Source organism: Falco cherrug, chromosome 2 (assembly GCF_023634085.1).
Source record: "Falco cherrug isolate bFalChe1 chromosome 2, bFalChe1.pri, whole genome shotgun sequence".
Lineage (NCBI taxonomy): Eukaryota > Metazoa > Chordata > Aves > Falconiformes > Falconidae > Falco > Falco cherrug.
The window spans coordinates 115,119,537-115,145,290 of NC_073698.1; the positions used below are offsets into that span (position 1 = coordinate 115,119,537).

The 25,754-nt window shown below is 42.3% G+C and overlaps 1 protein-coding gene across 2 annotated transcripts in view; it reads right to left on the reverse strand.

The window, feature by feature from the left end:
- Positions 1-25,754, reverse strand: part of EPHA6 (EPH receptor A6) — a 513,385-nt gene that overhangs the window by 11,353 nt on the left and 476,278 nt on the right. For both annotated transcript variants that reach the window (XM_055703220.1, XM_055703219.1), the window contains one exon: positions 5,308-5,457. In XM_055703220.1, coding sequence (XP_055559195.1) covers positions 5,308-5,457 — 150 coding nt within the window. The remainder of the gene's footprint in view (positions 1-5,307; positions 5,458-25,754) is intronic.

The following is a 25,754-nucleotide window of genomic DNA, read 5'->3' on the forward strand; positions in this document are numbered from 1 at the left end:
AATTTATACTCTGAAAACTTTTGGTACTTCACAAAAACCCACCCAGTTCAATAAATATTTTATCACTAGCTAGAGAAGACCTTTATTATGATCAAAACACGGTAAGCGTTGTTCTGTTAACGTCGCCAGACATTTTGTTCTTGCAGAACCCCTGACTACTTATGTAAGACCTTATTAACTGTTGTTTGCATAATGTGTCTTTTATGAATCTTTTTAGTGCGTGCCCCTCTCCGTTACCTTCCCTGCCACATGTACAGTGTCACTGACTTTTGGGAAGGTCCTATTATTTCTGCAAAATAAGCTTATGTGAATTCAGGGTAATTTACTGTACTAAAAGGAATGTCCTGATACCCAGCAAAGTAAGCTTTACAATACGTCTAATAACTTGAAATTTCCCCATGACATTTAGAGTCACTGAACATATTTAAAAGGTCACAGGTGCTCACTGTTAACATTTTGGCACTGAAAGCCTGTGGGTAAGGCTCCAGGGAAAAAGAGTCCTTTGTGCTGTGCCTTGCTGAACTGCAGAGAAAGCCCCCCCTCCCCTGCCCGTCAGCATCGTTAGCGTTAGCAGCATCCATAGGGCCCACATCATTATTCTGTATTAACAGATAGCTCCACTTTGGATGTAGGAGTAATTAAGTGTGGCTGTCTTCATGCTGTAGCAGATTATTTAACATACTCTAAATGGAGGGGTGGCTTTATGAATTCTCACTGCTGGCGTGGCCTCGAATAGGTACGGTGTAGGGTCTGATAGGGGGGAAGAGGACGGGCTGAAGCCAGCCTCAAACAAAGGGAGAGGCAGCTGGAATGAAGGTCTGGGTTGTGCACTGCTCTCACCTGGCAACTTGAATTCTATGTGAGGGTCCCACCAGCCCTTCAAACCCTCTTCCCAGGAGGTGAATAGTGGGGCCGAATGGACGTGATAGAAAGCCTCTGTCTCCTCCCATTCCCAGTTAGTGGTAGTTAGCACTGGGAGAGTCAAGAGGTGGTCTGGTGGCAGAGCTGGTGTGAGGAGAAGGGTTATGATTACAGAGGTAAAAAGAGATGACGGCAGTTGGGCTCCTCATAGAGAGTTGACACAACACCAGGTGAAATCACTCACAACTGGAAGAAAGACTGGAATTCCCCATGATGGAGCACAAGATCCTGTGACCGTGGGACATGATGGTTGAGGTGGGCTGACCCTGGCCGGATGCCAGGTGCCCACCAGTCGCTGCTCTCCTCAGCTGGGCAGGGGAGAGAAAATACAGTGACAGGCTCCTGGGTCGGGGTGAGGGCAGGGTAGGGGTCAGTCACCAGTTACCAGCATGGGCAGCACAGATTTGAAGAAAAATTAATGTAATTTTTTACCAATCAAATCAGAGTAGGCTAATGAGAAATAAAACTAAATCTTACAGACACCTTCCCCCCACCCTCCCATCCTCCCGGGCCCACCCTCACCCCCGGTGTCTCTCCCCCTCCCCCCAGCAGCGCCGGGCCGGGCCGGGGCTGGGGTCAGTCCCTCACAGCTGTCCCTGCCGCCCCTGCCCCCCATGGGGGGGCTCCTCGCCCCCTGCCCCTGCCCCAGCCCGGGGCCCTGCCAGGGCGCAGCCCCCCAGGCCCAGCCGGCCCCAGGGGGGTCCCCGTGGGGTCCCCAGCCTGGGCTCCTCTCCCCGCGGGGCCACGGGCCCTGCCAGGAGCTGCCCCAGCGCCGCTGCCCGCGGGTCACAGCCCCCTGCGGGCACCCCCTGCCCCGGGGGGGTCCTGCCCGGGCTGCGGGGGGGAGCTGCTCCCCCGGGGGCTCCATGGGCTGGGGGCACAGCCCGCCTGGCCGGGGGCTTCTCCAGGGGCTGCCGGGGGGTCTCTGCTGCGGCGCCTGGAGCCCCCCGGCCTCCTCCTGCCCCGGCCTGGGGGGCTGCGGGGCTGGGGCTCTCGCACGGCCTCACCCCGTGCTTTGGCTGAAATTGCTGTCGCAGAGCACTTTTTTCCCCTGTCTAAATGCACTGTCCCCGAGGTGCTGCCTCCATCGCTGCTGGGCTCGGCCTTGGCCAGTGTTGGGCCCGTCTGGGAGCCGATGGCGTTGGCTCCATCAGACACGGGGAAAGCTCCTGGCAGCTTCTCACAGAAGCCGCCCCTGTAGCCCCCCACTACCAAAACTTTGCCACACAAACCCTACACAATGATACAGCAAAAAAGCATCTCTTTCCCTCCCACCTCCTTGGACTGCAGTCAGTGCCAGCTGCCCGTCACCCACAGCTAGATAAGCCATGTGGCAAGGTGAGGGGCAGGAGCAGAGTTACAGAGAGATGCCATTGCAGCTGGAAGCACTGGCACCGAACAGAATCCAGGCACCACGGTAGGGCTGGCTTCGTTCTGAAGTGTCCCTGGCTTCACGGGCTTCTTTCATCTCTTAAAAACACCAGCCATGAATGCGGTGCTGCAGAGGGAACGGAGAAATGAAATACCAACTATACAGTGAGGAAAACCAGGCAAAAGAGCACTGCCCATGATATGCTCAGGGGATGTGCCAGGGCCAACCGCAGAAAGGACTGTGAGCCGATGCTGCATTTATGACAGTGCAGTCCCTCAATCAGGCAGTGCTAATGGGGGTGGGATGGAAAAAGAAACTGCCCAGTGAGCCTTGCTTGTCAAGGCATGCGTGGACATTGTACTTACAGCTCAGAGGGCGTTGAGTGGACAAGTTTGTGCTCCGTTGGGGCACAAACTGAAAAACATGGAATTCCATCAAAACATAAGAAAATGCTTTTCTATTGTGCATGTGACCGAGCACTGGCACAGGCTGCCCAGAGAGGCTGTAGGGTCTCCATCCTTGGAGATGTTCAAAACCTGATCGGAGACGGCTCTGAGCGAACTGCTTTAATTGACCCTGCTCGAGCAGGGGGACTGAACTAGACAATCTTAAAAGCTCCCTCAACCTCAGCAGTTGTGTGATTCTGTGATTTGCTGATACCTTTTCCCCAGTTTCTTGTTCTGTTCTGTCTCCCGTTAAATGAAGGCTCCCAGTGAAACTAACCGTTGCATCTTTTAGTTTGGGAAGGCAGAAAACTTGAGGCTATACGTGCATTTTGATACCAAGTACATTCCGTACAGTGCAGAGTAATCAGGTTTTGCGACAGCATGGTAATGATGAAGGGGCTGATATTGCCATGGCTGTGTTCAGCTTTGCCTCTGAACAGAAAATTAGCTCAAGAATAGCACCCTCTGCTATTGCAAGGCTGAAGCGATGTCCCAGCTCCTTAGCAATCAGCTCCTAAATCACCACAACTCACAATGTGGCTTTTTTAAGGAAAGCAATGGCAGTTTTGCCTTAAATTGGTGCTTGTAAGCTGTGGCAGTTCAGGAGCTGGTAAATGGCTCTCAGTTCAGTCAAGGTACTGAGGATCAGGTACTCATATTTTTAGCTGGAATCTGCTTTTTCATTCTTTTTGGTTAACTTTGAACCCATCGGCTCACTTAAAGAAGTTGTGTAAGACTCAGAAGCTGGGCAGAGGCATAAAGTTGCTGTAGGACAGAGACTTAAATATATGAGAAATCTATACACGGATGATTTCACACTGTGACCTAGGGGAAAAATAGCCTTAATTCAGTTGTCTAAGCTTAGGTGTCAAATTTTAGACTCCCTAGGGTATCCTGCCTGGCCTTTAGCTGTTGTTCCAGAAGGTCTCAGGTCTCCTGCATGTCCTGTGTCAGCCGCACGTGGAGATCTTTGTTACTCTAGGGCATCTCAGATGCCAACAGATTGCTACCTGTGGGAAACAGAATTGAGCCTACTGGGTTTACCTGCTTATTTCACAGTAGATCCACGATGTGTTTATAGTTCAGATAGTATCAAAATAACGTTCCCACTGAAGAGAAAAGGTCTATCTCAGCTGAGTGGTTGCTTGTTCCTTTCAGCTGGGCAACCAGCCACCACTGCCTTGGTCAATCAACATAAATGTAGCTCAAAAGTAGGCACAGCATGAACCGTACCATACCTGGTGGTAATTAAGGAGCAGCAGGGAGGTGGGTTGCTTGCAGGTGGATGTGTGGAGAGGGGATGGAAGCCGTAGCATTGTCAGGGGAGAACGATCTACAGGACAGCTGGTTTAATTTCAAAGGGTAGACTCAGAAGAGAAATGCTGGAGAGAAGTAAGATTATAGCACTGGTGAGGCTGTAGAGTACAAAACCAAAGGAAATAAGGCTTTACTAGTTCTGCTGGTCTTTTCTGTTTTGGGTGGGTTTGCTTGGCTTTTTTTTACCTTTTCTTTCTGAAACACTCTGAAATGATGTTTTTTTAATGAAAAGCTCTCTCAGATCCTTATCCCCAAATGACTGATCAGCCTTAACAAGCAACCAGACTTGAACAGCTGAATACCTTAGCAACAATATAAAACCAGCCATCTGGGAAAAGTCTTGTCAGCTCTTCAGAACCAATGCAGAGGTATTCTAGGCACATATATGAGAGAGGTTAAGATGGGCTGGCTGATATTCTGCATTTTGACACAGAGATTGATGGCTGGTGTGAAGAATGAGTATACCAGTTTGAGCTGTCATGGGGATCCATCAAATGAGAATTACTGAAAATTTAAACTGTGGTGAAGAAAAAAAACATTTCCCCTTTCCCACTCTTCATTTTCTAGAACAATTTTACTAAAAGCAAACGTGTTGTTTTTTTTTTTTTAATTGGGAAAGCTCACTTGGCCACATCTTTTGCAGAAAGAAGTCAGAGGAAAACATAACTTTGTTATGAGGGAGGATTATTGTCCTGCACTGCGGTTAAGCCTGTATGTAGTTTTTAAGGTAAATAGAATGCATTTAATTCTCAGAAAGGAGAATTGGCAAATACATTTCTCATGGCAGCTTAACTCTTCTAGAATTTAACCATGTATGCCCATTGAAGGGTACTGTCAGGCTGTACTGGAGATAATGGGCCAAATTCATCATCAGAATAGTTCCAGTATTCCCTCAAGTTTTGCTGTACAGCTTAACTGAGAACTGCATCAACTTGCATATCTGATGCAGATTCCCAAGGATTTGGATGAAAGCCCCGTATAGCCAGCATTAGAACCTGGAAAGCTGCTGTGACTCTTTGTAATAAGTTTTTAATCCTTGGGAGGAAGCCAGTCAAGGTTTTGGTTATAGAGGGTCAAGTCTTCAGGCTGCATAAATTAACTGTCCCATGGAAGCTGACAGAGTTATGCTGATTTAAATAAGTTGAAGTTCCAGCGTAGGAAGTGAATAAGAAAGCAAAGCGGGGCAGGGATTGACAATCATTTTCAAGGAACATTTCAACAGCTGGCAGATTAGTCACAGGTGGTACTTACATCCTGGTTGGACATCTCCCAGTATGGCCGTTCACCGTAGGACATCACCTCCCACATTACAATCCCATAGCTCCATGCGTCGCTTGCCGAAGAGAACTTCCGGTAAGCTATAGCTTCAGGAGCGGTCCACCTTATGGGGATTTTTCCACCCTGGAAAATATGTTGAGAACTTGTCAATATGACTGGAATACTGAATAGCACATGTTTAAAAGAACAGAAGAAAAATATATCCTGGATGCTGACATTCGACATTCTGTCAATTTGCTGCAAGTGGGAAGGAAGAAATATACCTTTTTAAGAATGTGTTAAAAAATTGCTTTTATTTGTGGTCTAATTCACAAAAAACAGCACTCTGTGACAACAAAACTCAGTTCAAAGAACAGAAAGCATTTGATATGATTCATGTTTGCTCAGTCATATAATCAGTCAGAACATGCCTTTTGATTGAAAACATCCCAAGCCTGAAATTCCTTCTGCATTGACTTATAAAGTCTTTTTTCCTTAAATGAAACATAAGCATCTGTTGCAAAATGGCACACCAAAAGCACTTAATGAAACTATATAATCAGAAAGGAAACTATAGGCTTCCTATTATTCTTTACTTTTGATAGTATCTTTTATTTTTTGTTGTGTCATTTAAATATCCAGGTAAATAGCAAACCAAGTGTGTTTCTAATAGGTGTTGCTGTAGGATACTGAATAGAATAGTTTCATTCTTCGGCTTTCGAATCCAAGTGCTACCACAAAAAAAAAAAAAAAAAAAAGGAAAAAAAAAGGTCAGAATTCAATCAACAAACCTGACTTACTCTTCACCAGACCACAGGATGCAGAGCTTTTCTCTGACATTAGTAATTTAAACCATTGAAGCTCTTCTATTCTCCCATAAATAGTTCATGTATGAAAACTACTTTTCCATTTGAAAATGAAGTATTTCTTCTCCAGATACATTTATCTTTTCAAAAGTATATGTTTTTATTTTCAAAAGTGTACGTTTGTTATCATTTTCCACTTAACTCTTTTAAGTCAAGAGCGAGCAGTGTCCTTCAGGTGCCACTAGATGGTAGGAGGAGGCAGCCAATAGAGCTGAGCTCACTTGGTTCCTTTCAACAAGCAGTAATGGATTGTGCTCAGCGTTTTAATTTTATTTCTGGCAGAAACAAAAGAAGAAATAAAGTAGAACATCCGTTTGGCAATTGAAGAGAAGCCGCAGTTAAAAACAAGTATGTAAATCTCTGTTAATTTGCTTTGAATACATAAAAAATTGTCTGCAAGTTGTTGAGGCCTGACTTCAACTGACTGAGATGTTTATTCTACCAAAAAAGTGTTCAGAAGCAAAGCTCTGTGTCTGTGGTGATGTGCCAGTAAGCTAATTTCTCACTACTGAGTCTCACCTGCTGATGAAAAATGTAGGGTTAACATTTACGTTGTATGATGGTTATGACAGTAGCCAAGATGTCCTTTGTATGATGTGATGTTCCTTTTTTTTTTTTCTTTTTTTTTTTTTTCCCCTCCAGCTGCTTTTTTAAAGCCTTTGCTTGCTTGGTTGTGGTTGAAGTCAGTGGAAAACCACTTACTGGTTTTAGCTGAAGTAAAGGTAATACTTTATTTTGTATTTTTGCCCGAGTACCTCCCCTGCCCCCTTTTCTTATTCCAATAACCTGGTGGTCAGATCACTCCTCTGTCAGAGATGTCAGAAATGTAAAGGACTTTACACCCCACCCGCTGGCATCTCTAAGCTTGCCCTAGCCAGCACTGCAGGCTGTGATGCTCTCCGTCCCTCCCTGGTACAGCCGGTCCACTTGGGAAGCAACTACAAATGCTTCTGGGTATGAGACTGAAGAAACAGCGTGACAAAGGAGGCTTGTGCTAAGACATTCTCCAAGGAAAGACCAGTCTAATTTCTTGTCTCTTCCCCAGGAAACAGTTAATACGTCTAAACAAGTTGGGTAAGAGCATGTGGTGCTTGATCTCGTGGTCTGGTTGCAGTGGTGCTTTGGTGGATATGTGGATGCAGGTGTCCTGAGGCAGTGGTAGATTTAGATATTCTGTGCCCCAAATGTACACTGCACACTGGGCTGTCCAACCAGGCCACATCCAAAGGATGTGTCTTCTGAGAAACAGGCACTTTGGGGTCTAACTCCAGAGTATAGTTCAAAATATCTCCTCACACCAGAGTTACGGGCCTTATCCTTTTAACTGGATTGGGCTTAGTCCTTTATTTTTAAACATTTTATTGCCAAAATGATGTCACTCCATCCTTAGATCCCTGGCTTCTGCAGACTTTTGGGGACAATGTTTTCCTGGCCTAAGTCACAGGGTCATGGTAGGCATTGAACTCCTCCTTTGGACCTGGCCACATGTGCTTTTCGAACAGTAATCAACAGTCCTGGTGATCCGTGTCACAACAGACACCGTCCTGACAACCCTGAGTGCCCTTCCTCATCAGCAGCACCATCGGTCCTGGCTGACAAACGATGTGGAAGGTGAGGGACTTGTTCCATCGCAGGAGTTCATTGCCTGAACTTTGCCGTACCGAGCAACCCCCTTTGATGCCTTTGGCTTTACATCCACTCGAGCGGAGTGCTGCCCCAGCGTTTGAGGGAGGACGAAAAAGAAAAAAGTTCGTATTTTCTTTCCTTATCATGGATCTGAGGAGATGACAGGAAAAAAACTCTACCCGTTTAGATGGCTGTGTTACTTTAAGACTCTATCAAGACAAACTGATGGATCAGCAAATTTGCTATGAGCTAGATTTGTAATTTGAAGAGTTTTATTAATCATTTATTATTGTTTGAATGTTAATGAAAAGTCTTATGTTAATAATTAAATATCTACCTGTAGGGAAAACACAAATCTATACATGAAAATAGAAGGCATTTGGGTATTTACAGATTTTACTTTTAGTGTCTATAACATAATATGGATAACATAACAGGAAAAATATTTTTAAACTGTGTCCTTTTCATAAATCTGATTATGTGTTCCCAAATTATACTCGAAAAAGAGGTCACGTCTTGAGCAGCACTTGCAGCTAGATTTGTGAACAATTGGCTAAATATAAATGAGTTTTAAAGACTCTGATTAGGCTCTACAGCTAGTTTCATGATACAGCTTTACTGACTGATCCCTTTTGGACTGAAACAGTAGTGGCTTATTGAGTGTGAAAATGAGAATGGAGAAAAAGGTCTTAACACAATTCGGGGCAGCTCACGTTCAAGGGTATAAGATGTGTTCAGTGTTGTAAAATAAAATTCTTTTGTGCTGGCTTTAATGAGAAAGTGAAAATTTTTACAATGGATTCATCTGATGTATGAAGATGTTATATTCATAAAAATGTAAATTTCAATACTTAATTATGTCTGCGGAACATCCTTTTATGCAAAAAAGTTGTTTTATATATTTGAAAACATTCAAAAGGCAGGGATTGCAACATGACTACCTTAAGAGACGAATATGAGTGAACAGTAGTAATAGCTGCTCATGCATAATAAAAGAACACATAAGGTTTAGAGTAGCTGAAAATATATTTCCCATTTCTGATTAGAGTAATAAACAGTATTGCTGATATTGGACATGTCTTTTTACGTTTCGATGTAACTGGGAAAACAATAAATGCAATACTATTTACGCAATGCCCCACCTTGGAATTAAGATAATTTATAAGTCATTTACATTTTACTACTGTAGCAATGAAATCTGTCACAGCTGCCTGTGTGAGAGCCCTTATGCAAAGCTGTTTTGCTTCTAGGTTATTCTCTCTCTTTGGGGGATGAGGTGGCGGGGCAGAAGGGGTGTTAGGAACCAAATTGTATTTCTGCCTCATTTCATACATTAATAATGATATCGGTGATAAGCTAATTTTATTCTCACATAGTAAAAGAAGACTAATGCTGCTATTCAAATGATTAGAATTCAGCCTTTTTTTTCCCCAATTGCTGCAAGCTGAATAGTGTCTATCCCCTGATTTTTTTCTTGATTGTAATTTGATAAGCAATTTTACTATGCAGTGTCAAGAGTCCCCTTGGAATTAGAATATTAGGCTCACATTTCTTAGCTTGTTTGGAGATCAGCCCTCAAAATGAAATTTCTCCCCTTGCCCACCCACACCTCCACACACGCTCGCTTTCCCCCCATAGCTGGCAACAGCAGAGCTTGCTGCACGTTTAAGGCAGAGTTGGAACTACATGTTGCAGAATGCCTCATTCTTTACCTCAAGCTGTGCAAGAGAGGGAGACAGTCTTCCCCAAATGCCGTCTCATCTTTGAGCTTGCAAAAAAAAAAAATTGCTTATGAGCTGTTCTGTGAAAAGACCTCGGTGAGGCAACTGATACTGACATTGTATATGGTCCAACAGTGTTTTTGCCATCTCCCATTTGATTTTTTTTTCCATCTTAGACATCTTTTTAAAAACCAGAGCCATTAACAGTTTCTTTAATGAAATATTTAAATATATTTTAAAACTCCAGCAGAATGACGTAATGGCCCATTATTCTACCAAGGTGAAAGTTGAGATGTATCAGCAAGCTCAAAATGCATGATGTGAAAGATGTTCAGAGAGGGCACAGAAGCAAAGAAGGAAGCCTGTTAGATGCCCGGAACTTTTGGCATGCCCTGCTAGCTCCTTAAAGTGAGGCATGACACCTCTGAGAACCTTAGATATAAAACTGAAGGGAAGATGTATGAGCCCCTAATGGATGTGCAAAGACAGTGATAGACGTAAGCAGCCAGAAGCCTCAGGCTGATGGTGCCCCAGAACTGGCAGTGATGTGAAACAATGCCTGTCTCTCCTGAAAAGCCTGTTCTCTATTTTCCTTGAATGACAAACACTGCAGAGGGACTGTCACAGAGCTGGCTGTTTTTACTAAATGATGAGGTTCCAGATGCAGAGACATCTAGAACCGTCTATTTCTAGGACAAAAGGTACCAAACTATGGGCACCACTAGCTTTACCTGGCACGGTAATCCCTATGCATCTGTCAGTTACTATTCCTTTATGTAGGTTGTTACTGAATTGTGCAATAATTTCCCATTAAACAAGTGTAGTATCTGTCTTTTTCTCTACCCCAAATGACAGAGATGGGAGAAAAAGAAGAACTTCAGAGTGAAGAGAGACAAAAGTAATGAGAGAGATTAGTTTTAAATATTGGACATAATTCATCATTCTGTACAAAAGCCTTATGCCACTTTGCTGGAGCGATGCTTTTGTTTGAGCATATGAATCAAATTTTTCATGTGCAAAGTTACAAATAGTCAGAATTTAGCATCCTCAAATCATAATTTAGAACTATTCATTATTATCAAGAGTCTTCTCTAGTGCCTATTGGAATATCAGAGGAACTACATGGCAAGATAACAAAACTGCTCTGAAAAGGCATTTCAGAATTTGTTCTCATTATGCCCAATTCCAGTCAGTTCTACCAGTCTTTCATTTCCCTCAGAACTGAAATGAACAAAATCCCCTGATTTTCAAAAAGACTGGATTTGCTTTTAGTCTCTGGGAAAGTATTCATTTTCTTTCACATATCCTGATTAAGAATGCTAAAGTTAAGTATGTGGAACTTGATTCCCGCCCCCCCCCCCCCAAGTTAGCAACCCAATTTTTCAGCACAAGTTGTTTATGATTTTGAGAATACATCAATTTTAGTGAATATTAACCCTGACAGTACTGATCTATTTGTGTTTTCCAAAAGGGGGAAAGCTGTTGATAGATGGAAGGAATCAGCGTTTAAGATATTGACAGAACTAAAACAGCCAAGATGAAATGTCTGCCCACAGATCACCAGAAACACTTCATGTTATTAGAGGTAGAGCAGGACGCTTCTCCAAAATACTCCACCCAACCTGTCATTTTGTCTTCCTAAAGGTCATCTGTGGGATGAATTGAGTAGTGGTATATGTACACAGGCAAACCTCCAGAGAGACAGATATATCCTACCCTCCCGTATTTCAGTTCAAAAATCAAAGAATTAAAATATTAGATTACTTTACTAAAAATTGAAGAATTATGAAATCAGGAACTCTCTCTAAACCAGCTGGGATTCTCATTAGTAGTAGTAGTAGCATTTCCTTTGAAACAAAACACTTCAACATGCTGTCTCTTGCCTGTTCTGAGGCATTGATCTTCACTTGGGTTGAAAGATAATAAGATGTCTGATAAAAATGCATAGCTTTGACCCTCAAAATCTATGTGAGTGAAATGGTAGTGAATATTTCTGACCACTTATATCTGTCCTGCATTCGTGTTTTCTTGACAGTGCAATTTAAAGGACTTTATACAATGACAAAGATACAGCAAACTACCAAAGACAAGCAGTTGATGCGATTGCCTCCTGTTTGTGTTACCAACTGGACTACAGACATCTTTCTTTGTTAGCCATGATGCCTTTGAAAGATGCTCGTTGAAAGACCCAAGGTTTTTACCCATTTAGTTTAAGAACATATATTTGTTTAGTTTCTGAATAGACAAAGTAGTTCATTCCAGTGATGGAGTGAAAGGGGTCCGCGGCTGAAGATGGGCAGAGGTCTCGCTCTTCTAGAGCCGAAAGCTCAATGTGCTTTTTTTTTCAGAAGAGGAAGAGGAAAGTAAAGAGGAAGAAGGGAAAGACAGGAAAGAGATTAAGAATGATGCAACTTTCAGAAGTTAACTGCTTTATGCATCAGCGCAGGCAGCTAGAGCTGTCAGAGCAGCAAGAGCAGGGCTGCTCCCTGAGGGATGGGGAGCCAGGAGCGGCCGCCACACAGGCTGAGCAATGCCCTCACGGACAGGGTGCACCCCACGGTGCCCGGCGGGAAGAGCAGGGCAGGGCGGTGATGGCAACGGGTGCTACAGACAGACCCTGTGAGCACCAGGCAAAGGCGAGGTAGCAGGCCAAGGTGAAGCCAGCAAATCCAAACAACTTCCAGCCAACAGGGCTGGGGCTGGCTGGCTGCGACATCGCTGGAGCAGGGATCGGTGGTCCCAGGCTGAGCTGAAACAGGGTCCTGGGCCCGTCCATGAGCAGGGCTGGGGGAGTCCCACAGGAGGCCAGGCAGGCCAGTAAGGACTGGTGGTGTTCTCAGAGCCCTGGTAAGAACCAGGCGATTGTACAAGGACAGATAAAGAGTATTTTGCAAAACTTCTTTGAGACTGGTCTTTTGAAAGGTAATGGTGAGACTGGTGGGGCCAAGGCATCTCGTAATGTTTTAGAGAGTGGGATTTTGCATTTCCCTAGGATTAAGAATGCACCAGTGAATTTTACAGTATTGGGTGCTTGGCCCTCAATCACAGAGAAACCCTTTCCTTTTCTGAAATTAAATATCAGAACGATGCATCTCGACCAAATCCAGTTTAGAAACTACAGCACCACTTGACAGTAATGATAGGAAAAAATGTCATTTTCCTTGAAACTAATATTTCTGGCAAAGATCTATCTCTTTTCAAGAGCATCAATTTCCAGCTATCTGCCAGCTGTGTCAGCACAGCTCACATTACAGCCGTAACCAATTTCTTGAAAGTTACCCCTGCAGAGTCCTTCTATCTGCACATCCAGAGCCCATCCACTTTGCTTACACAGGTCGTGCTGCTGGAGTCAATGGAAAAGGTGAAAAGGATTTGGTCAGAGGCGCTTATTGGAAGGATGCCTTACGATGCACAACTCTGTAACACAGGAATTTGCTACAAGGTCCATTCTTATGGCAAAACTGAGTTACTGAATACAAATATCTCTCAAACCCCAAGTAATTTATGTTAAAAAAAAAGTTACTAGGCACTATGCTTTCTCAAAAGCATCAACAAAGACTTGTCTCTGAAATGATACCCCTGACTTGCCCGGGGTTTACTGAAGTGTTTATTATCGAATCAAAAGTACACTGTTACCATTCACTGCTTGAATACTTCATGTCATTAACTATCATTAACGATTTCACAGCTAGTGATTTCCACATGCATATCTAGTTGACATGCACAACAAACAGTTCCCATGTTTCAGTAATCCAAGTGGCCTCCCTCTGTGCTGCAATAATGCCCAGATCATTCACACTCTACTGCCTTGCCCTGATCCCTGCCAGAATTCACAGAATCACAGAATCCCAGGATGTTTGGGGTGGGAAGGGACCTCGGGGCATCACCCAGCCCAAGCCCTGCCAAGGCAGGGGCACCCGGAGCGGGTTGCACAGAGTCACGTCCAGGTGGGTTTTGAGTGTCTCCAGAGAAGGAGACCCCGCAGCCTCCCTGGGCAGCCTGTGCCAGGGTCTGTCACCCTCAGGGTAAAGATGTTCTTCCTCATGTTCAGATGGAGCTTCCTGGGCTGCAGTTTGTGCCCGTTGCCCCTTGTCCTGTCACTGGGCACAGGATAATGCAATACCTACAATACACTATACACATACACCATACGATTTGAAGTGGCCAATAAAACCTCAGAAGCATACGGAAACTTGACAATTGAAAGTGAAATGCATTTAAATGCAAAATCGACACCATATAGGCTATGGTACTGTCTCCAGTATACATTTTTGTATTCCATTCTTTGGGGTGCTGCACTAGAGAGAACGTAGGAACTTCGATACTGAATTCACATACAGCTTGCTCTGAGGTACACTAGATTTTATTTATCTAAGGCTTCTTCAAAACTTTATTCTAGAAACCAGTCAGAAACATCACAAAAATCAGGCTTTTCTTTTGAAAGTTACGGTGCCACACACAAACATACAGATGGTGATGATCAGAAGTATTATGAGGCTGAGCTACTCTGCAAGTATCATTGCTTGAGTTTTCATCCCACCTGCATCAGGAAGTGCAGAGGAGGATTAATATCTTAGTAACTGATGAATTAAATGTTCTGCTCACATTTTTGTGAGGTCACTTGTCATTTTATCCTGAAGGAGTTTGCCAGTTATTTAAGTTTCAGTCAACTCATGGATAAGTAGCTGGTCAAAAGACAGGAAACAAGCAGACAGAAAGAAAAGGTCAGTTTTTAGAGTGGCATCCCCCTGGGACCAATGCTCAAGTCCTGCTGGCAGCGTACGTATGTAGAATCTAAAATACAGACCAGACAGAAAACAAGTAAAATTGTGCTAGCGCTCCAAAGGTATTCATGGTGGCAAAGATGGTGGTTGACCACAAAAATTTGCCGAAGAGTCTTATGATACTGAGTGGCTAAGCGATAAAATGTCACAAAAATGTCACAAAATTCAGTCTCATAGTGATGCACACAGACTAAAACGCTCCTAACTTTACGTCAAAAATAACAGGACTCTGTACTAAGCAATCACTCTCAAGACAGATCTTGTGGTTGTAACAGCCAGCCAGCTCTGTAAAATTATCAATTCCCTGCTCAAAAGCAGACTAGTGGGAAAAACTGAAATGAAATGATAGAAATGATCAGGAAATAAAAAAAAAAAAAAAAGGCATGGCACTATTATAACCTAGGATATTCCTGCGTATTGCTTACTGATTGCAGCCTTCATCCCCCACCCCAAAAGCAGACACTGAAACTAAGAGACCTGTAGAAAAAGACAGGATGGGTGTTCAAAGGTACGGAAGAAAAGAAACTAAGAAAGGTCTGTACAACCCTGAATATAATGGAGCAGATAATAGGTAGTGAGTAGAGAACCATAACTGGCAAGTAGCAGATTAAAAACATCAGCAATTTTTTTTTTTAATAAGGAAACATTGCTATGGGATGACATGAATTCTAAAATTACAAAGACCTTCAAAAAGTAACAAGAGAAACTTACAGAAGAAATATTAATGAAAGGTACTGTATGTAAAGACCTACCTCTGACTTAAAGAAACCTTTGAACGACAGGCTGCTAAAAGCTTGATAACCAGAACTGAGAATGCATCATGACGTGCTCTCTCTTATTATAGCCCTCCTTGACGTTGGCTACTTGCTTGCACTGTGGAGACACGCTTCTGAGCTCGCAAGCGTTGCAGCTGTCTGGGTTTGATCGTTGTTCCCTTCCTATGATCTCAGGTCACTTGCAAGTACAATATAAACATGACATAATAGTGTAATCAAGTAAATGTGGGTGATAAATGTGTTGCCAACATTTCTGGGGAAAGTAAGTTAAAGAAAATTAAAAAGTTCAAGAAAGGCACCTGAAGTGAGGTGTTCTTTGCTGTGAGACAGTGTAATTGTAGAAGGCTATCTTAAAGATCCCAAGACATTTTTGTTGTTGATTCTATTGATGACATTACTATGTCTTTCTACAGGACCCCAATGTTTATAGATACCCTTTATGAATAAACCCTTTGACAAAAGGAAATAAATAGTTCTACTGTTATTAAGTTTTAGTGACAGAAAAAGGACCGAGTACTAGAAAGAGAAACTGGCAGACTTAGCTGTAAAAGTACTGCCCTGAGATAGTAGGGGCTTGCTACTGGGTGAGTATGCGGAGGCCTTATGTTTGCTCCGTGGAGCAATGACACTGTCTCGTAAAGGTTTTGGTCTTGTATCTTTCTTCATCAATAATTTTTTTCACTTAGGGGAAAAAAAAAAAAAAAAAAAAGGGAATAGAAGTATTCCCAGACTGTTGGGATGCATGCAAGCGAGCCCACATCCTGCATAAAAATATTGTTTATATATTGTAGGGGAGATGGGAGAACAGATGCTGATGAAGGAGAAGCAGCTGAGCCCAGGGCCACGGGTCAAGAAGCATGACAGGGGCCAGGGACCTGTCAAACGCTATCTCCTGCCTTCCCGCCTGGGGACAGGGAGGGGCAACGGGGAGGATCGGCTGGCCAAGGCCAGGGTGGGCAGTCAGGCTCAGCAGAGAAGAGGACGGTAACAGCCGCTCCTCCTGCAGTAGGTCAGAATGGTCCCAGTGCCTCCCTGCTGGTTTTCCAAAGAAACGAGGTGTACGCACTGCTGCTGCACCGCTGGGATGCCGGTGGGCCAGCTGGCCCCTGGGCTCAGAGCGTCAACCACTGCCAACTGCAAGAAGCGCGGATGGCGGAAAGGCAGAGGCAGGAAAGACATCAAAGACCAGATCAAATCACCTAAACATGGGGTCTGCTGTCCCTTTAGGTGCTGTCACTGGCTCGCTAGCTGTTGTTTTAGGGAAATGCAGGTCTCCCACTCTCTCGTTCTTGTGCCTGCTGGTCCTTTGCAGAGATCTCAGGTTCCCCATGATATCTCAGAGGGCATTGGACCTCTACCTATAGGCAGCTGATCCATTCCTGATTTCCCACATATTTAATGAAAAACAGTACCTAAGCAAAGGAGAGAGCACAGTATTTCTCCACAGGGAAAGGCAGGAGAGCTCAGGATGCAGCCGTTCTTCTGGACCCACCAGCAGGTAGAAGGCAGTGGCTCAGTGGCTGACCTTGCTGCCACTTGCCCAGCTGGCAAACTAGGCAAATGTTTGGGCTACTGGGGAGACAAGCAGAGGGATGTGGAATACGAATATTGAATATTGAAATGGAATTTGATATGAATAATTCAATATTGTATGAGGCCACAGGGAGATGGGAGTGATCTAAGCTTTACCAAGGAAGCAAATGTGGTGGAGCACAGCAAGAAGCTGGAGGTACCGTGAAGATGCCATAGGGAGACTCTGAGAAGAATGGAAGTTAGGCTGTTGAGGCTGCAGAAGACAGCCCCAGATCGGGGATAACTGCAATGTGAAAATGCAGTTGGCAATGTAATGGAGCCCTAGGACACAGGGCTTCATTAATTACGTTCTCGTGAAATAATTTTTTCTCTATCTCTGACCAAGGAAGTTATCCTGTTACAGCAGAAGTTACAACACAGCATTATCATACCGTAACTGCACAAACATGGATGAAGCACATCACCAAAAAATTACGAAGAAGTGAACGTATGAGAGCAGTTTTCAGTCCAAGTTAGGGGCTGCTTCACAACAAAGTTTCTCTGGTATTTCTACTCGGTTCAGTGACATACTGGTATTGTCCATAGATCACCGTAGCGTGGCAGCATGCAAATTGTTGAATAATAGGATAACCATCTGTTTGATGATGAATAGTCTGGCACAGGAGCGTGGTCGAGCCTTCCTGCAGATACCCATGCTCAACTAAATCTCCGTCAGCTGTCTGAATAAAGGGCACTGAACGTCAGGTTAGTTTCTATTTCCCTACCATCACCTTACCAGCACAAACCAGTGACTGATGCCTATGGTGGCAGCTCCAGTCATACTAACGGCAATACCAGTTTAATGTATAGTGTTTATACTGGTGTATTACTGCTTTACAGACACAGAGAATCAGCTTCTGACTTCTACAATAGTGACATTTCTTAGTATTGCACCTCCTAGACTTTTGTACTTCTTTTCTATATCTTGATATAGTTCAGTTTAGGCTGTTCATGAATTGTGGCACTGGGATGCCTTCTGTCCTATAAGTCAGCTGAATTTACTTCTTCTATTCCCCAGATGGCATAAAGTTTTGAGTAATACCCTATTAGATTATCTTTTTTCTGATGATGCATCGTACTAAATCATCATCTGACTGATGATAATATAATGGGAATAACATATTAACATAATTGATCATCCCTGTACCTTGTTCAGGGGATATTTTACTTTATTATATAATATATTAGTTGTCACTTCCATGATATATTACAGTAAGACATCATCAGAAGGAAACATTTTGATGAAGTAGTACCTAACAGTAGAGACTATTATCTAGGGATAAACAGCCCTCAGGGGTACTTTGTTTAACAGAATAGTGTAATACAAAGGTAAGAAGATACATGGTGTAGTGAGAGATGTGATTTTTCTTTGACATCAGACTTGCCACTGGTGCTAGACCAGCTGTGGTTGATCTTGGAATAGTAATTTATATAAATTGCCATACACCCTCTAAGCAGTGGTGACTTTTGCATTATCTACATGAATGTACCAAAAAGCTTCATCAAAGTAGTTGAAACTTGTTTTGACCTTTTAGAGTGTCTTTACAGATAAAAAAAAGCCAGTGTGAAAAATGAGGTTATGTTGTGTTTGTTTGTTTTCAAATTTAGAAATATTATTTGAGCAGAGGTATATTGGCAAATGACAAATCTTTTTTAACCAGAAATTCACTGATAGCCATTTAATAGTTTTTAGCATTCAAGCTTCATGGAAATTAAGCTTATGCATCTGGCAAAGTCATGGCAAAGCTGGCTAAATGCCTGCCTTCAGGCACAGGTGCATGGCAGTCACGTGTTTGCATGGCCAGCTCACATAACATATGGATACAACTTCTGCAGGGAGTCCCTTTTTCTGCTGTAACAAAGCGTACGCACTGAGTTTTTCTTTTTTTCCCCCAATCATCTCAGTTACATTTAGGTACTGAAAAATGAATACATGCATATATGCATACAGATATATGTAGGACATGGATTTCCAAAGCTCTTCTTGCGGACAAGCAAAACATGCATTCCAACAGGCTGCTCTAGCACAGCTGTGCCTGGAGCATCTGCAGGTAAACTCTTAGATGATAGCATTGGGAAAGAGAGTAAATCAAAAGCATTCAGCAGAACTCAATGACATTTCAAGAAAAAGCATTTTTCTCCTTTGTCTATAGATAGCTGACATTTTACTGTTCTGCTGCTCTTGATTATGACCTTGTATACTTAAGGAAATTAAAGCCAACTGGTTTTGTTTCCAATGGAGTATGAAGTTACAGAATACTAATGCATAGTTTTGATTCCTTAGTTTTAAGATCTGTGTAAAGTGCTAACGTTCAAGCCAATCTTCAAAACCAGAAATTCGTATCACTTTGAGGGCCAAAATGCCAATCAAAGCACTACCTATTTTCACAGAATGGAGTATATTTTATAGCACATGCATCCCTCCATTGCTTGTTTCAGTGTTGACTGGAAAATTTCTGGAGCGGACTGGTGGTCAGTAATTTCCAACAACCCACAGGATCCCTTTAGTTCTGGTGAAATAACTAAAGAACAAACTTGAATTTTGTAAGGACGGGCATGATACTTACACCTGATAAAACCAGTGGTATCAAGATGAAAAACTTGTCAGGTAAACTCAGCGTTGAGTGATTTCACATCACCAAAAACACACTGTAAGGAAGACAGCATCCCTTACCAGCATTTCCCAGAACGATTTATTCCAGGTACGGGAGAGCTCGCTGATTGCAACCTCAATGTGCTCTGGCAAATTGATCTAGACGAGCCATCTATCCTCCTTAACAAATTTCCACACCTTCTGGCATATTCTCCAAAACTTCCCCCATGACTAGGCCATCAGTATCCCCTCAGCATGTGTTCTTATGACTAATGACAGGTAGATTAGTCTGCACTTCCGGCATAACTCAGCCTAACTTAAAAAACACAAAGCAACAGCCTCCACCCCTAGTTACATGGTCACCTACAATGTAAAAATCAATTAATAGGAAAAAATAGACATACAAATGCACTGTTTTCTTCCAAGAATGAGATGTAACGTTTGGAAAGGAAGCCCTTCACTGCTCTTCCCATCTTGTCTTTCTGTGCTGCACCCACGGTGCACCACCGATGTGGTCATCCTCTTGGTTGCTACTTCTGTTGAGTCCATGTACTTGAGTTGTTCACTGAGCCCTCACATTTCAGTGCCTCAATTAAATGTTTTTCTCTTCACATTCATGCCTCTGTTTTACTATTATGTGCTACAGGTGATATTTAATTAGGGAACTTTTTTTATTTCTAACATACAAGTGGGTGCTAGAGATCTTTGGGTTTTAAGTGTATCTACTACTGCTTCTGCTGATTTATCTTGGCTGAAAAAAGGTACATCTCCAGTCTTAATCTGCCTGGGGTCACAGGATTCAATCCAGCATCTTTACCTCCTGTTCCATGGTTTTAGGCATCATTCTCAGTGGCAGGTATCTCACTCACTTATTTTCATGTTCTCTGTTTACAGAGGAGATGCCATTGCAGATAGCTTTCTAGTGATTCCCGTATGAACAGATGTTCCCTTGCTTTCCCCAGACTCCTTTTTCTGAAGCTCATGTTTTCTACTCCAGATTCCCTTTGGGATGCTGGAATGATCACAATCTCATTTGTCTAAATGAAGTTGTCGATGCCATGCTCTTGGTCTTTCTAGCCCTCTTTCCCCATCTCAGCCACAGTCTGGAATTCAAATAAAAACCCAAGAATAGGGGAAAAAGCAGTCTTCAACGTCTCACAGCTATATAGGAATAATGGAAGCAATGGACTGATCAGTTTTTTCATGTGTACTGCTTTTTGCAATATACACAAACATTGTGTTCATGGACTAAACCCATAATATTTTATTGCACATTTGGTCTTTTAAAAGTGCTTCAAAGCGTATTAGTTGTTTTTTTCAGCAACAGGATATGGGCAATTGCTGCTGCATTAAAAATGTCTACCAAAAATAAACACGAGGATATTTAAATAATTTTGTTTATTTTGGCATTTGAGGGTTAAAAAGCTCAGGGCTGAAACTGCCTTCTTTAGATTTGTGGTAATCACAGCAAATGTACCATACAAAAGCTCTTGAGTCAGAAAAACAAGCTTGTTTTTGTATTGTTCCCCAATTGTCTTCACAATTACGTAAAAGCCTATAAAGCATTTGTTTGATGTACGCTGACCAACAATGATTTTTCCAAGTACTGCAACCAAATTAGGAAACTGGGCTTTCACTCTTCATATTTTATAAGTATTTCCAAAAACAAGAGATGATTTTGCTGAAATCCGTTGAACATTGAAATGGTGCAATAACACAGCTTAGCCATTTTGCCTTTCAGAGCGCTTTACAGCTCATAACTAATTACTCTCATGGCAACCCTCTGAAGATGCTGCTGTCTCCATTTAACAGTAGGGAAAACAGAGACAGAGGTTGAAGACTGGCAAACATGCAGCGATACCTGCAACTCCGCCTGGCAATCACTGCATTTCTACATGAACGCTGTTACCAAAACCAGACTGTGAATGATCTATGATGAGTAAAACTAAAAGTAAAAGACCAAGAACCTCTGAGACAAAGTCCCAGCTTATGCAGTTGTTGGTTTCCTGGGCTGTGCCTTCACCTCACAGCAGAGAGCGCTTTACGATGGATTTTGTACTTATAAAAATAGAAGAACAAATTAACGTTCAGCTGCTATGGATGCTTACATGGACACCTTTCTTCTTTGCAGTCTGTTCATTTAAGTAAAAAAATCATATAAAGTTTTTTAAGAATGAAATAATTACAGCCAAAGCTGAACCAGTTCTATTTTGGGACAGAAATATCAAAATTATTCTCACAGTACGCACCTCACCAGGAAGATGAAACATGTGACACAAGGAAATGTATTGACTTCCATAATTCCACCTTGGAGCAATCTTTATCATACTTACCAGTCCTAGCATTATATTCCACATACAACTGAGAAATGTTGCTAAAGTTATTAAGCAACAGTAACACATATAAATCTCCGGACTGTTAAATAATGAATCATATTCACTGTAATAAATCAAACCTTTCCCTCAGTGCAACACTGTGGTGTGTCTCCCAAAATACAACGATGCTGATCTCCTATCTCTCAATCTTTGTAAACACTACAAAACCAGCAGAAAGATGTTTAACGTCTAAGAGCATACAATCCTTTCATTATCTTTTTTTAGTTTAGCTCAACAGATCAGAAAGCAAGCTAAAAATAACTTCTCTCCTTCGTTATTCAACTTGCTTGATAACTTTCATGATGAAAATTCAGCTTCATCTTTTCAGCTTGCATTTGTGGCTTTTTATTTTTTTATTAAATTTTGCTCCTCTTATCATTAATTTGATTAAGCACACATCACTACTACTAAGCTGCAGGAACAAAATGTTGGCTTTAATGTGTTGCTCTGGGACTTGTCATCAAGCCAAATTCACAGATGTTCCAACGAACACATGGCATTTGGTCCATTTCTAGGATAAACATTATGGATTACTTTATCTGAAGTGTCACAATCCTATAAAGTAAGCAGTAGGATCATGTCCCCTCACCTACTCTGTCTATAGCTCTATATTTTTAATAAGCTGATCCAAAGGAGGAAGCAAGAGGAAAAGGCAAAAACAGGGGAAGAGGGGAAATCCTTGTGGTCTTCACGCCTCATCATGAAAGATTTTCTTTTTTGAAGATTCCTTTGTAGTTTTGTCTATCGTAAGATGATGTACATTTTCTTATAAACAGTGAGGTAGGTAGAAGCATTTGTACTTAGAAGTGGGAAACCCTGTGAAATTATATCAAGTAGCTGAGTAGAAATGAGATGATCATGATGGCTCATAAGGGTGTGAATAACCTTCCCAGAATCCTCATGAGGTCTTACCAACTTCTGTTATGTTACTGAAAGATATTGGCCTATAAAAACTTAATAGGACAGAAAATTGGGATTTCATATTTTGAAGCACTATGACATAAACAAAAGAATGCTTGTGCATACATGAAGAAATTGTTCATGAGCAATAAACAGCTCTTGGGACACGTTAGCAACAAAACAACTGCAAATATAAAAGTGTGATCCTTTACAACATACAGGAATGCTTAACAGCTTTGAGGTGCTGTTCACATGGACTTAAACCTGCTGTTGTATGGCTACCAGGAAGAGTTGTGCGCATACTATGAAAAATAGCATTTTTCCACAGATAATACACAACTAAAAATATAGGAAGATCTTGGGTAGAGAGATGTTCGCTCCTCATATATGCTTGTCCTGGCCTTGTCCTCCATGAAAAAAATATTACTCAAATTGCAGAAGTTCACTAATTTTTGAACAAGAATTTTTTTTTTAAGAAGCTTTTAAGGGACAAATTTTTAAAGTTTTCTTACTGTTACAAGAACTAGGCGGAAGAAAAAAAGGCATCGGTATTTCAGTCTCATGATTATTCCAAGAGTTGATTCTTCCTAAGCAAAGATAACTCAGAGTGAAATCCCATGTGCTGACAAGTGAGATGCTAGCAGACTGTGGAGCCCAGCCTGTGCATCTGCTGGAATTAAATTTGTACACACAAATTGGAGCGTGCAGTGCTGCCATTCCTCTTAATGGGACAGACCTTCTAGGCAGAACTTTTAAAGCCTGAGTTAAAGTCTTCTTTTATTTTACTGAGTCTTCACTATGTCACATCAATCTTTACTTATGGCTTTATGTGTGTTTTATACATATTTTTTTTTTCACTGCATAGATTATCAAAGAACATCAGTTGATGTATAGCTGGCTAACACAAATACCTTTTACTATTGGCTATAAACAAGCCTGTGCAAAAAGCCCAGGACAATACAGCACACCACAAGCAAAAAACCTAAATACAGCACTAAAAGCAAAAACTCAAGACCATGTTAAAAACCCCCATAATTACTTTGCATTTAGCATATAGAGGTTGGTTATGTTGCCCCTGTAACAATTTCGAACTTTAATTTCAAATCCTTATGTTTCGATGTTTAAAGCTTGAGAGCACTATAGCATTATTCATGTGGAAAGCTAAGTGAAACGACGTGGCAGCAAGAGCCTTTTTCTTGCTTTTATTTATACACCTCGTAATACACAATTTCAATTCCAGTGTGGGACTAGAAGTGGGTACCTCGACACCAAGAAGATACAGCTTGTTGCACCGCAATCTGCAACTCTGAGGAGATCACGGACAGCTTGATTTCACGACACCTGGTCAAAAGGCATGGCTGAACTGGCAGTGGCACGGACTTTAAAAAAATAAGCAGCCAATGCAGTGCTTGGCCAACTGTTTTGTAAGGGAGAGAGGTTTCCAGAGGAGCTGGGCGGAGGAACCTTGTCTAGATGTGCCGTCAAGAAGCACAGAGCTTGCTACCTTCACCCTGGGGCACCACAGTGGCAAGGATATTAAATAAAAAGGAAAAAAAAAAAAGACATGCAAAAGGACAAAAACTATCCCAAGGTGCAGCCCCCACCCTCATACAATTGGGACACTGTCAGGAATTTAGGACTTTCCTCGGGACATAACACACACTTGGAAAGAAGCTGTCCATGCATGTTTGTGCACCTTATCTGGGGGGGAGGAAGGATGCTTCACCAAAACATAACGTCTGCAGCAGTGAAACAGGATTTGTGGTGTGGCTGGTTATGTAGGGCATGGAAAAAATGAGAGGTCAGTTAATGGCAGATGGATGGAGTAGCAGCCTCTATAAAGGTATGACAGCACAGAGCCAAGCAGGCTTCTGCTGGCTTCCCTGAGACTTCCAGAGTGACAAACCTTCCCACGCAGAAAAACATCTTGTCAAAGAAGCCAGTAAGCAATTTCCTATATAGTTTTGCTGTCTCAAATATAGTAAAAGGTGTGTTAAAATTAGTAGGTTCCTATAACTGAACCTATAATATGCTTTTAATAAGGACTTGGTTCTGCCTTCAGGTATCACCTGAGAAAAAGCAAGCTTGAAGCAAGATACAGAGCTTCACTCTCTAAGCATTTTTCCTGGCCATGCAGTCAGGAGAAGGAGCAATAATAGGCCTTTCTAGAACATGATACAGGAAAAAGGCAGCAAACCCATATGACAGGTATTTGGTTTTTTTCCTTCTTTGTGTGTGTTCACAGTTGTTCCTTGTGTCAGTGAGATGAAAGCCCTGGGAGAGGTGCCACATTACCTACAGTTTTACTGCTGATGGAGGCCCCTTTGCTTGGGGTTCTACTGTCCCTGCTCAGGGAGAGGCGTGCTGGGGGAAGGGAAGATGTGGCAGGCAGGAGGCAGCTTTGAGAAGGTCATGCTGAGTGGAAAGACACATACCAAGGAGCAGGTGGCCAAACCTGAGAGGAAAAGAACTTCCTAGAGATAAGAAGGGGTTGGCACAATTCATAAAGTCATTGCCTCAGCCTAACCTGCAAGCAAGACTTCGGTCTTTGCCTAAAGTTCTGGCTTACTCAAGGTCCTGTCACAAACTTCTTCTCCCCAGTTAGCAATAGGGACTAGAAGGTGAAGCCCTAAGAGGGGGAAATCCAAAAGAACTCTTACTGACATTAAAATATTTAACCATGGAACCACAGCATCCTCTGCATGGCAAATTATGCTGTAGATGATTCTGTCACCTACTCACAGCAATGGGATATTACTACTCTGTGGAGGAGAGTTAATGCCAAAAATACATAGAAATTCTGCCCCCATTATCCCTTCCTAATTGAAGAGAAGATGTTAACTTATGCTTTTATTTCTGATGGAGGCCAAATGTTCTATATGCAGTTGGAAAGAAGGAAACAGATACAAAACCCTCAACAAATTGTTGAAGCTATGGATCCCAGTATATTTCTTTCAAGAAGAGTGTAGCAGATCTGCTAAAAAATTTATGAGCATGACAGTTTCATGAACCTTTGGCAGATCCCATTTAGAAAGGACTTTGAAAAGAAAGTCTGCACACACTGTGCATTAATTTCATTGAATAATTTACAGTGTATTGCAATGTGGTTCCCCCCCTCCTGCCCTTTATTCTATGAACTGAGCAGATTTCAGAAGCAATACTATGCAAGGAAATATATTCCTTTTGTTAGTCACAGCTGTTATGTGTATCTTTCTGTTTTTCTCTTTT